This window comes from Plectropomus leopardus, chromosome 4, assembly GCF_026936395.1.
Source record: "Plectropomus leopardus strain MGB_pleo_1.0 chromosome 4, ASM2693639v1, whole genome shotgun sequence".
Classification (NCBI taxonomy): Eukaryota; Metazoa; Chordata; class Actinopteri; order Perciformes; family Serranidae; genus Plectropomus; species Plectropomus leopardus.
The window spans coordinates 34,170,865-34,187,278 of NC_142179.1; the positions used below are offsets into that span (position 1 = coordinate 34,170,865).

The 16,414-nt window shown below is 39.0% G+C and overlaps 1 protein-coding gene across 1 annotated transcript in view; it reads right to left on the reverse strand.

Annotated features, from left to right (window-relative positions):
* The window catches only part of zmat4a (zinc finger, matrin-type 4a), a 165,518-nt gene that overhangs the window by 14,097 nt on the left and 135,007 nt on the right, over nucleotides 1-16,414 (reverse strand). The window contains exon 6 of the mRNA XM_042488865.2: nucleotides 11,540-11,636. Coding sequence (XP_042344799.2) covers nucleotides 11,540-11,636 — 97 coding nt within the window. The remainder of the gene's footprint in view (nucleotides 1-11,539; nucleotides 11,637-16,414) is intronic.

Here is a 16,414-nt window from a genome sequence, read left to right on the forward strand (position 1 = left end):
AGATCATTTCAAAAACACTATCTCTATTGCTTATTACTATCTCTTATTATATTTTGTTCTCTTTCAGCTAACAATGAAGTTGTTAGCTGAAGATCACTTAGTAATGAGCAAGAATATAGAGCTTTATAGAGCTTCCATACCACGTATCATATCAACTTTCTAAAATGAATATGAGCTGACTTTGTTGTTGGGAGGTGGAGGGGATAATGGTGTTATGTTACAGTTCAACCTGAGGACCTAAACACAAATGAGCAGGCAGGCATGTAATTTAACCCTTTGGAACCTAGAGCAATATCATTTTTTTTGTTGTGCTGTCAGGCGCCCATCACAAGTATTTAAATCTTTGAACCGTGAGCAAGCTGCTGCTATTTCTTTCATATACAAACGTCACATAACAACTCCATAAGAAATAAAAAATATAATAAACTAAATAAATAAATAACAGTAATTCCAATAAACAACATATTTTAACCCCTTGAAAGCTGAGCAAATTGGTTTGATTTCTCTCAAAAACATGGACACATGGGCCAAAAAATAGCATTAAATAAGTAAAGTTACATACAGGATACACCTGTATAGCTACACCCCCCATGACACCTACATGACACCCCCCACCCCACCCACACACACACACACACAAACACACAAAAAAGCTAAGTGAAGTGAAACAAACAAGAAAATGATGCAAAGAAGGTGCAGAAATAAAAAGAAAAAACACCTTTTTTTTCTGTAACATAATTTAAAATAAATAATTACAATGGAAAGTAGTAGTCCCCACCTCAGGTTTCAAAGTGTTATATAAGAAAATTACTATAATTTAAAGCATTTTTAAGGTTATTTTATTGCTTGTTTGTTATATTTAAAAAATCAAACTTTAATGCTGGTTAAAAAAACCCTTATAAACAGGCAGAAAAAAACTCAAAGTATAAAAAAATTTAAAAAAAAAACTAAACTTAAAATCAAGCTGAATGACACAATAAATGCATGGATAAACAACAGACTGAGCAGGAACAACACCATAAACAGGGACAAACAGTGAACATGTCTGAACTGATAAAAAGGTGCAGGGAAGACTGGGATCAAGGAAAGCCTAACGAGACTGATGGAGGACAGGTGTGACAGAAAACAGGCGGGAAACAGACAAAGGCAGGAAGTGACACCAGACATGACTCATAAGGAGCTTGACTTCAAGAATAAAATAGGAAAAAAACTAAGGATCATGACAAGGATGGTGTGACACCTAGGCAAGACGCCTGCCCCCCCCAAGTTTCAATGTATTATACATTATAATGTACAAATGTAATGCATTCGAGGCCGGTTCTAGGCTCCAGCTCTTGTGCCACTAACACCAAACATATATGCATCTTCAGCCCCCAAAAATTCTCACTTTGAGTGGTTATTGTTACTAAAGCAAGGATACTCAACTTGCCCATACATGTTTCTAGAGTTTAAAACCATTTCTAGTATTTTAGAACTCGGGGGTGCGGGTGATCCTGGCACTTTTTTTGGATCAACAAGCTCTATTTTGATGCTGTTTCATGCGATCTGGCACCTTATGTATACTAAAAGTACAAAACAATTCCCAGTTTGAATCTATTTATTTTTATTGTGAATAAGACAATGGTTTGGGGGTCACCTGGCACCCTACAAGGGGCCAGATTTGACCTGCAGGCCGTAAGTATCACTGCGATAGTGCATAAAAAGGCACAAAACTGAACTTGCTACTCAAAAAAAAACTTTGGATAAAAACATGAAAGAGTTCAGCATATGCTCCTAAAGAATAACACATATTACCCACCAACATTTCTTAATGCCCCCTCAATTCAAAGCAGGCTAGAACCAGGCTTGAATGCATGGTTTGCAGAAATTATTCCATGGCATTAATTATTCTGGTGATTGGATTGATGTTTGTGGATTGATTTTCCCAAGCATGCCCCAATGGCCATTTTGTTGCCATGTAAAAATAAGCATTCAATTCCCCAGCAGACTGTAGCTCCACCACAGCTGAACAAGCCTCTGTATATACTGTACAGATAACAAATGCTATCAGCTGAATCTTGCTTCCTTTTGAACAGACAGAGTAAATATGTTGTCTGAATTGCAATGAGGGAAACTGTCAAGGCTTATTAGAGTGTTCTTTCATGCTTTGAAGATGTGATCATTTGTATGCGCATGTTTTACTTGTTTGAAATAGGTTGAATGGAGGGAAGAATCATGCTGGTGGTGATGGTGATTTGTGGCAGGCGGGAGAGAGCCTCGAGGGGCTGATTGCTCCCCAGGCTAGCCTCCTGCATCAACTGCCATGCCTGAGAGAACACTAAAGGAAGACTGTGGTTAGACCTGTCAATGCATCCCAGAGGAATTCTCCACAGGGTTGCTGCAGTGCTCCTGCCAATTACAGTCAATGGGTGGGAAATCACAAAAAAATAACATGCAGTCTTGAAACGCATAAAGTTGTCAGAGAAACTACATCAACAGCACTGGTTAGCATTAACTTTTGGAAGTCTGAGAAGGTAAATATTCGATTGTGATATCAGGGCACTGTCGTTCATGAGTGACAAGAAAGTTTGACATTGCAACATATTCAACATCAGGCAGATGATAAATTGCCTTAAGTTAGAATGTGACAGACAGCGGAGAGCGTCTTATTGTTTGACTGGAGCTATAAAAATTCAAATGAACATCTTTGTTTGAAAAACGTGTTCCATGCAAAGAATTACGGCTTTTTTAGACGTGAAGCACTACCTTTGGCTGATCACATTTGAGTAACTATTTTTTTCTACATCCATCACTAACAAGGACAAAGCTATGAACCAATATGCATTTATGGATGAGCCGTGAAAGCAGAGAGGACATTGAACTGTCTGCCGTGGTGAATTGACTGGTTCAAAATAAAATGGCAAATGGAGATTGATGTTTTGGTGACAACATGTCAGTGGGGCTGTAAAGTGTAACAGACTTCCTAGTTTGCAATACTTATGTATAGAATTTATTGCTTACCAACAGAAATGTGAAGCACTTTAATCCAGCAATCACAACGTCTCTCTAGCAGTATAAGGCAGAGGAGAAAGTGCACAAAAGATGTCTCTCCATGCTTTGTACTATTCCAAAACCTCAGTTTATGTGTCCTCATATGGTTTGTAAGATATCTAATAAATTGGTGCCCCAATGGTAGTTTTACGTAGGTTGGTTTCGGCAAGTAAAAATTTTGTAGATTGGTTTAGGCAAATAAAAAATTCTTTGGTTGGTTTAGGCAAGTAAAGTTTCGTAGGTTAGGTTTAAGCAAGTAAAGTTACGTTGGTTAGGTTAAGAAAAAGAAACATAGTGATGATGTACCTTTAAACAACTCAAGAGTTCAAGACTTGGTTTCACACAGTTCCGAACACAAGTCCCTTGGGGTAAAGTCCTGTGTTGTTTGACCCATCCACTATCCCATCCTGCCTCCTTAGTTGGACTTAGGGTCTTTGTACCACTTCAGTCTTTCCAACCCAACAGTGCATTGGTCACTTGGTCGCAGCCTTCCCATTATCATGGCTTATAGTTGAATTACTGGCTCATACTCATGTCGGTTATAAATGTAGGGCATTACTTTTCTCATACATATGAGCAGTATATGAGAACAGCCTGCCTCAGCTATTTTGAGACTTGCCAAGAGTGAGTTTGTTTATACAGAAGTTAGCCTGCTACAACAGTTCCAATGACAACAGTACACATAAAAATGGCTGCTTCTCTAACCATCATAACATGTTGACATGAATGGGAATGCCTGTTGTACTCTCATTCATTTTTATAGTGAGCTAGTTCCATAAGGTGCAAACAAAATGCTTATAATACTTAATTTTTTCTAATTATATTTCCACTCATGACAACAATTTTCAAGCATGTTACTGTAAGTAGTATTCATGCATCCAGCTTTGACATTTGACTCGTTCTGTTTTTTTGTTTGCTGCAGCAGAAAGAGGACTTATAAATAATAATTTGAAAAAAAAAGGTCCCAGAAAACCAACCAACCCCAAATACTGTGACAACATACCCCACAGACAAGATCGTGAATCCAAAATCTCTTAGCTAAACTAAAGTGCATTCAAAAAACCAAATACTATCATTCATTTGACTGTATAATTAGAATTTCTCGAAATTTTATTCTCCTACATTATGGCCTGGAGCCAGACAATGTCAGCGGAGGATGCAAAATTCTTTTCATTTAAATTTATGTATTTATTCATTTTGCCTAAAAACCACCAGAGTTAGGCTTAAAGACAAAAATTAGATTAAGTCACAACCTTTGTACTGTTTGTGCAATTGCAGGATGTAAAGTCTTCATGCCATCAAAATTAAAAAAAAAAAACATGTGATATGAAGAATATACTGTATATTAGTGGTGTCTTAACATATTCACAAATAAACTGAAAGTAAATTCGGCACAGTAGATGAACAAAAATGGAAGAACAATTGTGAGGAGATGTCTTGCAGTTGAACTGAAGTGAAGAATCCATATGCCTGCGTCTGTGCTGCTGAGGGCCTGTTTCTAAAAGGGGCATGCGTGACGTGTACAATAAGCACTGCTGTTACAGTGGACAGATGAGAGCACAGACACTTGTTCCGTTTGCGGCCACAGAGAAGAGACACGAGGCACTATAGGAGCAGAACAGGTAGGCGTGCATCCGGCTCTGGCATTACAGTATGTCAGCTTGTTTCAAATCTCTGGGCTGAGCATGGAGCAAACTACCGGGATAAACAGAATAAATCATGGTATTCCTGTCAGACAGTACAACCAGCTGGATTTAACCTGGCTGAATACAATACATATTGCAGCATGTTCTCCTGGTGGGGCTGAGGACAGCATGAGTCAGAGTACAGTACTCTATACATAGCCATGTCATCTCCCCAGTCACCCCACCACATTGAGTCAAAATTGCACCATGCAGTGAATATGAAACACAAAGGCCTCCTGTTATGTATTTTGAGCTAAGCTAGCACCGTGGCTCTTTGGATGGAAATGTTGGTCAGTCAGTCTGTGAACCACTTTAGTCCAGGCTGAAAAATCTCAACAACTACAGGATGAAATTTTGTACGAACATTTGGGGTTTCCAAAAGGACTTACTGATTTTGGTGGTCTGCACCATCATGATGTGGACATATTTGGTGTTCCCTGACATTTTCAACTCAAAGATTTTCATTGATTTTGGTATACAAATTCATGGCACCAGAGGATTAACCCTTATAATTTGGGGGCATGCGACACTTCCTTTAGTGACACAAGCATGATAAATTCCCTTAGCCAATAAAATATCCCACCATCTATTTGATAAGTTGGTTTTGCTGAAATGTTTCAACAATTATTTGATGAATGGACTTTTATGCCTCCATGCTGGTGACAGACAAGGTCGGAGGCATTATGTTTTGGGGTTGTCCTTTTAACTCTCCCAGTCTTGTGAATATGATAGAACACCTTTAGGTAATTTTCTTCATTTGACCATATCTATGTCATTCTTGTGAACAAAATATCTCAAGAAGGGAATTTTCTCAAATTTGGCATGAACATCCACTTGGACTCAAGGATGAAATGACAAATGCTATGCTAAGCTAAAAATGGTGAGCATGGTAAACATTAAACCATTAAAAGGTGTCCAAAGGTGCTTGTACACCTGCGGTTCGGTTCATTTGGTCAGGACCGAGGGAAAAAAAGATACATCATTGTATTTTAGTTGTGGTCTGGTTCGTGTTCATGCTGACTTTTTACAAACAAACCAAAAGAAGTAAACATAAACTTTAACATGTTGACAGATAACTCTTTGAATGGACAGTTTTGGCAAGTGGCACTCGTGCCAACGCACAGGTGTTACCATAGTATCTACTATTACAATATCAGCGGGTTGGTCAGATTGCTTTCACCCCTCAAATGAACTACACCAAGGCAGGATAAGAAGGACAGTCTAGGTCCAGTTTGGTCCACACTAGGGTTCGATTAACAGCTTTCTCAGTGGTCCAAACTAACTACACAAACTGGGTAAATTCACTAGAGTTTGTTTTATCTCAACTAAAAAGGCTAGGTGCAAAGGACCCTAAGCCCAGCCTCTCAGAGACTTTCTTTTGCATGTGATATTGTAAGAGCTAGGGTGTCACAACAAGAAAAAGTGATCGTGACATTACAACCTCAATTTAAAGCAGTGGATTTGCAGAAATTGGAGAGACAGCATTATAGTGTGCACATCAGTCAGAGCGTTTAATTGTCATCAGACAGTAGCAAAATGTCTGGAGATGAATTAACTATGACTTACCATTTCCTGAATATTTTTCCAGCTGACTGGTTTACTGTCACAATATGCCACAGCAACTAGAAATCTCAAATCTGAACGGTAAGAAATCCTTTACATAAGCAATTTATCAGGCTTTCTGCTGGCAGGGTCGATGCATTCAACTTTAAGCAAAAAGAATGTTTATCAAAAATGAGGGATTCATCTTCACTGATGTGTATCTGACGGTATAAAGTCAAGTTTTTAACAATATTGAAGTGCCCAAAGGTCATGAAAACAACTCAGCAGTGAGAAAAACAACACAGTTACTGTCACATTGCCTTTCCACAACAGTAGTCTCACAGGAATGGATGTCAGACTTGGAGGGGTAAGAATACTAAATGGTTATCTTAAGGTAGTCACTATAACCTACACAGTTATACTACACAGGGTTTCAGAAATGAACTCTCAATTTCGTTGTCAGTCGATCTGCAACAGATCCACATGCTTCAGCAGTGAGGGCACGCGGGGCTGATCACTTTCTGCTGCCCGTTAGAATAGTCTGGTCTATAGCATATCTGGATGCATGTGTGTCTGTGCTCATACATGTACTGTTGAATGAATAGACACACACATAGGGGTGGCTGATGGATGGCTATCCTGGGAAGAGGTGACGGTGCAATAATTACACTGTCAGAGTTGACCCATCGATAGCAGCAGAGTCTGAATGCACTGCAGAAATGCGCTCATATAGTATTAACAAGCAGTTGGTCATCTGTTTAGTTTTAAAGTGAAATCTGCAACAAGGTAAAAAAAAATAATTACATAGTGAACTGAAACCACCAAATGAATGTATATGAAGCAGGAGAGTTTTAATACAGAAACTTAGGAACAGGCCTAAGTTATTTGTCAGGTAAAAACAAAGTGAGCAGTGCGTGACCTCACTGAACTGCTATGAGTTATGTATTTCCACATTTCTAAGCAGAAATCCTACTCATTTATGAAGTCGTGCAAGCTCCTGCATTGTCAACAACACAGTCTTGCAAATGCTTCACAATAAAACACCTTGTGTCAACAAATGATGGGATTCTGTTGACAGAGACGTTGTCAGATGACTTTTATTTTGAAACAAAAGCAGGAAAGTTTGAGTAAAACAGATATATTTCTAATTCCCCATCTCTGTGACAGATAAAGACAGTGAAACAATAAAGAAAGGTGGTATACTAATTTCTTGCAATTTTTGGGAAAATTTTGAGTTGCTCATTGTTTTTTTTTCCTATGTTTTTGAAAGAAATCAAACCAATTCATCAGCTTTCAAAGTTTGAATATGCTTGGGAAAATCAATCCACAAATATCAACCCAATCATCAGAATAGGTAATGCCATGTAATAATTTCTGCAAACCATGAATGCATTCAAGCCTGGTTCTAGCCTGCAATGAATTGAATTGAGGGGTAATTAAGGCATCTGAAATTGAAAAATGATGTCAGTCCAGGTTTCGAAGAGTTAACCATTAACCAACAATTAGTATTGGCAATTTGAGTTTTGCCACTTTAAAAAAAATGAAAACAAAATTAACTTAGAACATTTGCCTTGTCATGCTGAACTTTTTAAAATGAGTAACAACTAATGTTGCTAAAGCACTTTGAGGTCAAATCCCTGCAAAGGTGTGAAAAACGTGTAAAAATGGCATAGATCCCCAGATTGATTGGAAGGCAGCGTTTACTCTGCGGTCAATGGAGGGACTCAGAGGCCACTAGAGAAAGCTCCAGCAGACCCCCTCAACCCAGAAGTCCAATGGGTTCCTTTTCCCCTGAGCTAACACTGCCCAGTCACACCAGCCTAGCATCTCCTGGCTTCTCTGCTGCACTCTGCACTCAGCTCCTCCTCAGCTTTGGACCACAAAAAAGCCGCCTGGCTATTTTTGTCTTAGCAAGTCAGGCTTACTGTGATGCTCCAAAAGAGTCAAAAAACAGAGGAGCTACTTTTGGTTTTCTCTACTTCAGGTTTGGAAAGTGAGGAGGCGAGAGCGGAACACAACAGCGAGAGGGGGAGGGGTGGCTGAGAGCAGAGGAATGTGCCATAAAGCCAAATCACACCAGTAAATCTTAAGGTAGAGCAGAGTCAATTAGGTTAGAGTTTCCTGCTTTGAATGCCAGCAGCAAATCTGAGGCTTTAAACAGCAGGGTTGTTGTACTCATGTAGTTGGCTTGTTAGGGGAGTATCGATCACACTTCTCATTAGTACACCTGTCATGGACGGGTAATTTGTTCCCCTACTGAGTCAAAATTGAATTTTCTCATCGCTTTCCCGCCTTTTGTTCATCTCAGAAAAGAACAGGCATGCAGCTTTTGGGCTTTGGTTCCACTTCTGTAGTGCATCACTGTGAGCCTCTTCTTATTGATGTGACATAATCAGACCTACACACACACACACACACACACACACACACACACACACACACACACAGTCAGACACACATCCCAACCTCAGCTGACCCCATTAGTCGTGCAAACAGTAACCACAAATGGGAAAAATATCAATAACTGCAGATCTCAGCTGATCATTTACAGTCGACCTCTAGCTTTGTTTAAAACATGAACCAAACGCATCCCGTTTTCCAATTTCCACTCGTTCCTTTAATGCTAAGACAGGCTGTAATGCCTGCGTGTGATTCTGTTTCCAGTCCTGCAGTGATAGAGGACACCAGACACATCAAACATCCTCAGCCCCTCTCTGGAGTTTTGTACAGCAGATAAACCTTTCTTCTGTCCGTGTAAACTGGCGTTAAACAAATGACCTAAATAGACCCCCAGCACCGTTGGGGGTTATGTGGGTGAAATCAGGCCGGTCCGGGTGGAAGCAGGGGGCTCGAGGGTCGCGTGTGGTCAGAGTTCCCTGAGAGAGCTCTGGCCTGCTCAGGGTAAGGGCTGTGTGTGTGTGTGTGTGTGTGTGTGTGTGAGAGACAGTATGACGGGATCTGCATGGAAACCCAGTGGCTCTGACAAGGCAGCGCGGGCATCCGTGACTAAAGCACGGGGCTGTTAAACGGCATGTCACGTCTCCTGATGCTAGCATCCCCGTGGATGTGTGCAGCCAGAAACTGGCCAACAGGGGGAATTAATTCCAGGACATGCACCGTATAAGCCCCATCAATTTACACCTACTGCCCAGAGCCCACGCAAAATCCTGCAGCGTGCCGTCCTCTTGTTCTGATAGAACTGTTTTACATCAAGTAAATGGCGCAAAGAAGACTCCAAGACAATAAGTTTTTTTGATAGTAGTAGAAAATTGGAATTGTCCCTTCCTGCTCCTTTATAGCCAAGATAGTGTTGAAGATAACAAATCACGGGTACTAATTCATATCATATGTCGCCTAAATTTAGGGGATCATAATATATCAGACATGGAATTAATCTGAAGATGCTCCGTTCAAAATGAGACCAAACTTTTCTATGGATCTCAGTTTCTGAGACATGACAAAGGTCCAAGTGACCTACAATAGACTTGATATTTTTTCTCTAGTGAATTTCTGGAAAACTAGCCAGATAAGAGGAGCCCGTACTTAATAATTGTATGAAACATTCTATAAACATTTTCTTTTAACAATTATGAATGTCAGCAAACACAAGAGAACCTTAAGCAAATAGTCATGCGCACAAGAATGTGAAAAGTGTGATTAATCGCAACTAACTATTGAAATTCAGCGATTAATAGTGATGAAAACAATTCATTGTTTGACAAGTGATTAAAAATGGCAATCATATTTCTTAGTTTTGGCAACAAAAAGCTTGGCAACCACTTTTTAAAGTTAGGAATGAACACTGAGGACTGAGCAGAATGTACCCAGATACAACATAAAACAGTGTTCACTTCAGTTTCAGTCCCATTTGTGTAGGAAAATCTGTAGATTTGCTTAATGGTGCATGCATTTTTTAAAGGCTGCATCCCTGTATTCATTTACGATACCTGTTGCGACTCGCAGAGAATTAGCTGTGTGCAGCTGTTTTTAAATGAGCTTTTGTTTTATGGCTGGGTTCCAGACAGGAGTCTGCTGCAGAGTGAGTTCAGCACGCTGCCGGTTTGTTGTGACGATGCTGTCTGAGCTTGTTGATTCTCAGTGTGAGATCGACTCCTGCGGGCGCCAAGACCACCAGCCAGACACAGTGTAAAAACAGGAAAAGGCAACAAATTAGAGAAGGGAGTGAAACTGTTGAGTTGGTTTGCCTTCGATAAAAACATTAAAACCGTATAAGAGATCAACACTTCAGAATTTGGGAGAGAAAGGAGATCATGTCCGTTTGTATGAGCTTCTGGCTTCAAGACCTCTCCTGACACATTTTTTTTTAAATGTTTCTTTTATTCAAGTGGATTTTATGCAGTTTTGATTGCGTTCAAACTAAAACGATTAAAGAAATTCTGGGATATGCAACACCTAAGGAATGCAAAGTTAACTACCTTGGAAATATAAATGATTGTGTTGTGGACTATGCTAGATACTTGTTGAACATATTACTGATTACAAGCAAAAAACCCATGACAAGGAACTTGTACAAGACTGAACGCCCTACTACATGAAATTGGTTAGAGATGAGAAGACATATTTATACTATGTGAAAAAAATGACCTACCAGCTGTGACTGAGTGCAGATGTTTTTTCCAATGGAAGAAATGGATGATCTATGACACAGTGGGTAAAACACTTTTGGACAATTGGATGTATGAACTTCAAGAGCCTAGATACATACTATATATGTAAATTGTTTGTAGATTTGTTTATATACAGTATATATATATATATTGTATTTTGTTTTTCTTTCTACCTCTCTGAGCAAGGAAAGAAAGTCACAAGGTAATATAAATGGAACTTATGGCTGTATATACAAACTAAAACAAAGTATACATCAAAGTCAACCCCCCCCCCCCCGCCAAAAAAAAAAAAAAAAAAACCAGGAGAAGGCTCAATGAGAGAATATTCCTCAAAACTGTAGACTGAACTTGAATAGGGGGGAGAAATCACAGGTTGCCCTCATCAAAATGTGCCCATCTGACATTTGTGTTTCAGCAGTGCAGCCTCCACAAAGCTCTCATCATTAATGCATGCGGAGTGTAAAGCACAGTGTCTGGAGTGCAAAGGCCTCCGTAAGAAGCAGGGGATTTCAAGGACACGGATCAAAGCAAAGAAAACAACAAATTTTGGGCTGAAAATGAAGTGCAGTATTTAACATTAAGCGGCACAGCATTAATAGTTAAAGGTGTAAATGAGCTTAGTTGCCGTGGTGAACAGCAGCGTGATCCACTCACTTGTTTTGGTGCTTTGAGCCCTGCAGATGTGCGTGGTACTGTGCCACCGAGTTCAGTGTGACGCTGCAGACTTCACAGGTGTAGCTCCGTTTCAGACCTGGAATCAAACAGAAACACATTTCAAATGGAAAAAAGCCACACAGTCTGCTTCTCACCCACAGTACAGTGAGAAATGTAAGAAAAAAATAACATTTTCACGATAATAATATGTTTTCACTCTTCTGCACACAGACGGACCGCTTGCAAACACATTTCCTCACTGCAGATACATTGAAAGTCTTACTGTTGGTGCGCATTCGTTTGTGTTTTTGAGATTGCCACAGCTGATAGATGATGTTTGTGATGGAGTGGAAAAAATCAATTAGGCTCTGGCAGACAATGAAATCTCATGCATTTTAAATCACATTTTTACATCTGAATCTGGAAGATGGTACTCGAGACACTTAGGTTTAGATTTTTGTCCAGATAAAAAGACGTTGTTATGAAAACTTTGGGATCTACCTGAACAAACTTTCAACTGAGTGCCAGTAGTGCCAGATTGGATTCGAAACAGAGTTGAAGAGGGGTGTCTTCCATGGATTTTTAACATAATGTGAAAATCAATGTCCTGTTTTCCAATATTTATTCTCAATTTCAATGCAATATGAAAATTAAATATTTGTTTTTACTTAAGTGTACAGGCAGCCTTGAAATTTTAAGTTGACTTAAGGTGAGGTTATATTTTTCATAATTCAAGTTATCTTCTTAAATACAGTCAACTTTAAAATTAAGGCAGCCCACACAATAACTTTTTAAAGTTAAAACATTTATTTTTTTAAGTGACATATCTACAATCTACAGTCTTGTACACAGCACTGAGACCTTGAGGTACCTGATTTGTCTGGGATCAACAACTTTTAATAAGTTGTAAATAATGTTTAAAATGCACGTCAACAACGTCCTCAGTGTGAGTGATAACGGTTGATAAGAGTCTGCGCCCTGTTGCTGCAAATTATGAGCACCGTGTGTAATTGCTGTCATGTCATACTAATCTCATTGTGGGATGAAAAATGGCCGTGTTGATTGCCTCGCTCTTACAATTGAGTTAACTCTATAAATATGCCTGGGAGCAAAAGGCCAAGAGAATATAAATGTCACCCCGCACTCATTGAATCACATTTCCATATCCGCTTCAATCATATTTCCCCCATGAATGATCATTTACTCTGAAGCGTCACACCGACGAATGAGCATGCTCAAACTTTTATTTTCTTCTTTCAGGGCGGTGGCAGGTGAAATGTTGCCGTTTGCTAACAACTTACTTCTCAGATATTGTCGTCAGCTGTTTTCTTCGAACATTTTTGACGGAGGCCAATTTCTCCCCCTGCGGAGAGAGCGGCAAATCTCTCCCTTTCACTTTCCCCCTGATAAGCTGCACAATAACCACTCTGTCAGTCTGCTGCCACCTGGACTGAGATTTCAATTCTGCACGCTCGTCCCCAGACGCAGTCATGAGCTGACATTAAAGTTCTGCAGCAGGCGGCGAGGGTCGGCGCTGCAGTGGCCCTTTGACAGCTTGCTTCTCAAATAATTTTTGAAAGGGTGAAAGATTATGCAGCCGCCGCGGTATCCATCACTGCCAGCCACCTGCGGCTCTTCCCACACGGCGCCGCCCTGAATGAGCGATGAAGCACGGGGGAGCCTTCGGGCCTCTGTAGTGCTTCCCCTCCATCACCTGTGCTTCCTACTTTCTGAGGCTTTGCCGGCGAGTCACTGGAGACTCGTTTGTTTTGGTTAACTTGTCCCTGTGCAGAGAAACGATCTGCAGCTCAGGATGCAGGAGAAGAAAAATGTTCTCTGCAGTCTCATTTATTTGGGTCAAGTTGGAATTGTGTAAAAGCACAGTAACAGGTTGTGGAGATGAAGTATGCAGAGAAAAATGCTGTCTGATCTCTTATATCTTCATCCAATCTAACAGTCAAAAACATAAGAAAGTAGGAAGAAAGTAAAAGTAGAGAACAAAGTAGCCTATAGTATTCAATGGGTAAGCTACCAGTGGTGGAAGAAGCATTCAGATCGGTTGCTTAAATAAAAAAAACTAACACCACACTATTAAAATACAATTAAAAGTCCTACATTGAAAATTTTACTTAAGTAAAAGTAATAAAGTATATACTGCAATAAATATTTAAAGTATTAAAAGTAAAACTACCAAATGCAGAAAAAAATGATACAAACCAATGAACAATGACTAATAATTGAAAAAAAAGAAAAACAGAATTAAAAAAACACCCAACAAACTCAAAGTTATAATAAAATAACAAAAACATTGTTTGAATAAAAGGGACAGACAAAAAGGTTTTAAAATAGAGAAAGACTAAAAGCATTCAAATAAATATAGTAAAGTAAAAGGCACAACTTCACTCTAAAATGTAGTGTGGTAAAAGTATTTAGTGACCTGAAAAGAAAATACTCAAGTTTGTACTTAAGTACTGCACTTGAGTAAATGTATTTAGTTACATTCCAAGACAGTAAACTACAGAAACAAAAAAGATTCAAAAGAACTTAAAGTAAAAGTGAACTGAATCTTCTCATCTCAGCGTCTCATTATAGCTGACTTTTCCAAGTGCAAACCTGCAGGCTGCATTCACAAAACATCCTGAGGCTGAAACTTCCTAAACTCCCTGAGTGAGGAGGGACGTGTCCATCTAACTTTAGGACTCCTAGCTATTGAGTCTCAGGGCAATCCAAGTGCTAAAACAAGTTCAGAGTAACTTCAGTATTTTTCAGCCTAGATCCTATTTTCTCATGTTCTTTGGTGTCCAAGTAACTAATAACAACGACCTCTTTTGAAATTAGCTCGGCACTGAGCGAGTGCGCTACAGCCAGCAGCCGCAAACAGGTTACAATGCCACCATTCGAGGCACAAATGCCTCGAATGGTGACATCACTAATATACATTTACTAGAAGGACTTGTTTTTGCCACTGATAGGCTCAGATTGTTATTCTAAGAATCTGACTAAATAATGGGAAGGATCCCTACAGATATAGACCTTTTGTCAAAAAGTAAAATCCATTTTGTTTGACTAAAACCTGAAATTGCTATGGCCAAACCCTCCAGAATCCATTTAAATAAACAGTAATTTTATGATTGTGAAAAAAAGTTGATGGACACAAAATAAAATCACAAAAGCGGTCTTGGTTCATCTTTTCACTGTTCCAACAATAATCAACTCTAGTTTGATTTAAACCCTTAATTCATCCAGTTAGATGTGAGAATATGTTGCTCATGCTGAAATGGTGGTGTGTTTGACGATAGTCATTTCGGGGCTGTGTCTATTTAAATAAAAAGATTTATCTTTGTCGGGATCCTTTCTGTAAGTTGTCAGAGACTTAGAATAACAGTCAGTATGCTGACATGCATAAGTCGAGCTACGGTTACAGCTCGATTAGGACATGTAATTGGACTATTAGCCCAGTATACAAGCACAGGGAGAGAATCAATATTATTATTATTATTATTGATGGAGGTATGTCTCCTCCATATGCCACCTTTCAGGTAGTTGCTATTGGACCTTACAGTGGACCTATTACATCACATACCAAACAAGTTAGCAAGACTCTTCTAGTCTGTCCAAAAATGTGTGGTTCTTGCTTTAGCATTCATTATGTTGATATCCTCTTCTTATTCTGTTTTCTTTCCATCTTCTTTTTTTTTGGTTGTTTTTCGTGTTTTCTTCTACAAATTTACGCTGTTCAACTTTTCAAAATTTTAATTTTAATGGACACATACTGACAAATGTTCTGAATCGTTACATAGCTGTCTGTTTTGAGGCTGCCAGCTCTATCTTGATACTGGACCAATTTAAAAAGTTGTTGCTCCTTTAAGTCACTCAGACACAAAGACATGGAAAAATATGATCCAGGTTGAAAAATACCAAACTCAACCTGTAAGTTTGATAGTTACTGAGGCTTTCTCACAACCACTAAGCAGCTGTATGTGTTGAGCCTCATAACATCAGTTTTGCAAAAAGATACAGATAACTGATAAAATTTTAGAAAACATGTTTTGATTGAGGGCAAGTTAATGAGGACACTATGAAGACTTGGACATAAGAAAAAAAACAACAACACTGATATGCAGCACTGAGGAAGTTGACATATCTCAGCCTGTCAAAATTATTCATCTCATTTAAATGAATATGTTAACTGCACTCTTCTGTACTGATGAATAATTGATTTCAGACTCACTAACAAAGGCCAGTAACCTGGTAAGCAATCACTGTAGAGGCTTCAAGTTCCAAAGTAGTAAGTTCCTCTCAGTGGTTTTCTCAGTTTCCTAAGACAAAACTCTTAACTAGGAACTTTAAGTACCATTTGGGAGGACTCCTGGTGGAGAGATAAGATTCTTTGTTAATACGGCCCAGCAAAGATTCACAGTTTACTGTAAATCAACACTAAGAGTATTGATGTGAGCAAGTTAACAATTTTAACTCTGACTTGACAGATACAAGGGTCAAAGATTTGGCTATATCAATACACAACGACAAACGACCTGAATTCTGCAAAACCTCACTATAAATGTTTAAAAGGGGATGTGTGCACTGACAATAAAGTCAGAGGAGCAGTCAGCACAAGGCAAGTAATGCTAGCATTAGCAGCTAAAGCTATTTCTATTTGACCCTAACTGAGCACATGTGCTGTTTTATTTGAAAGGGCATGTGTTTGTAGGACATTACTAAAAATACCAAATTAAGAGTAATAAGTAGTAAGATGTAAACAATAAGGGCAAAGGTTTCATAAAAATAAAATAAATGGGTTGGGGGGGGTTAAAAAAATAAAAATAAATAAATAACTTTCTCTTCCCAAATTGGCTTGGGGAAAGATATCAAGTA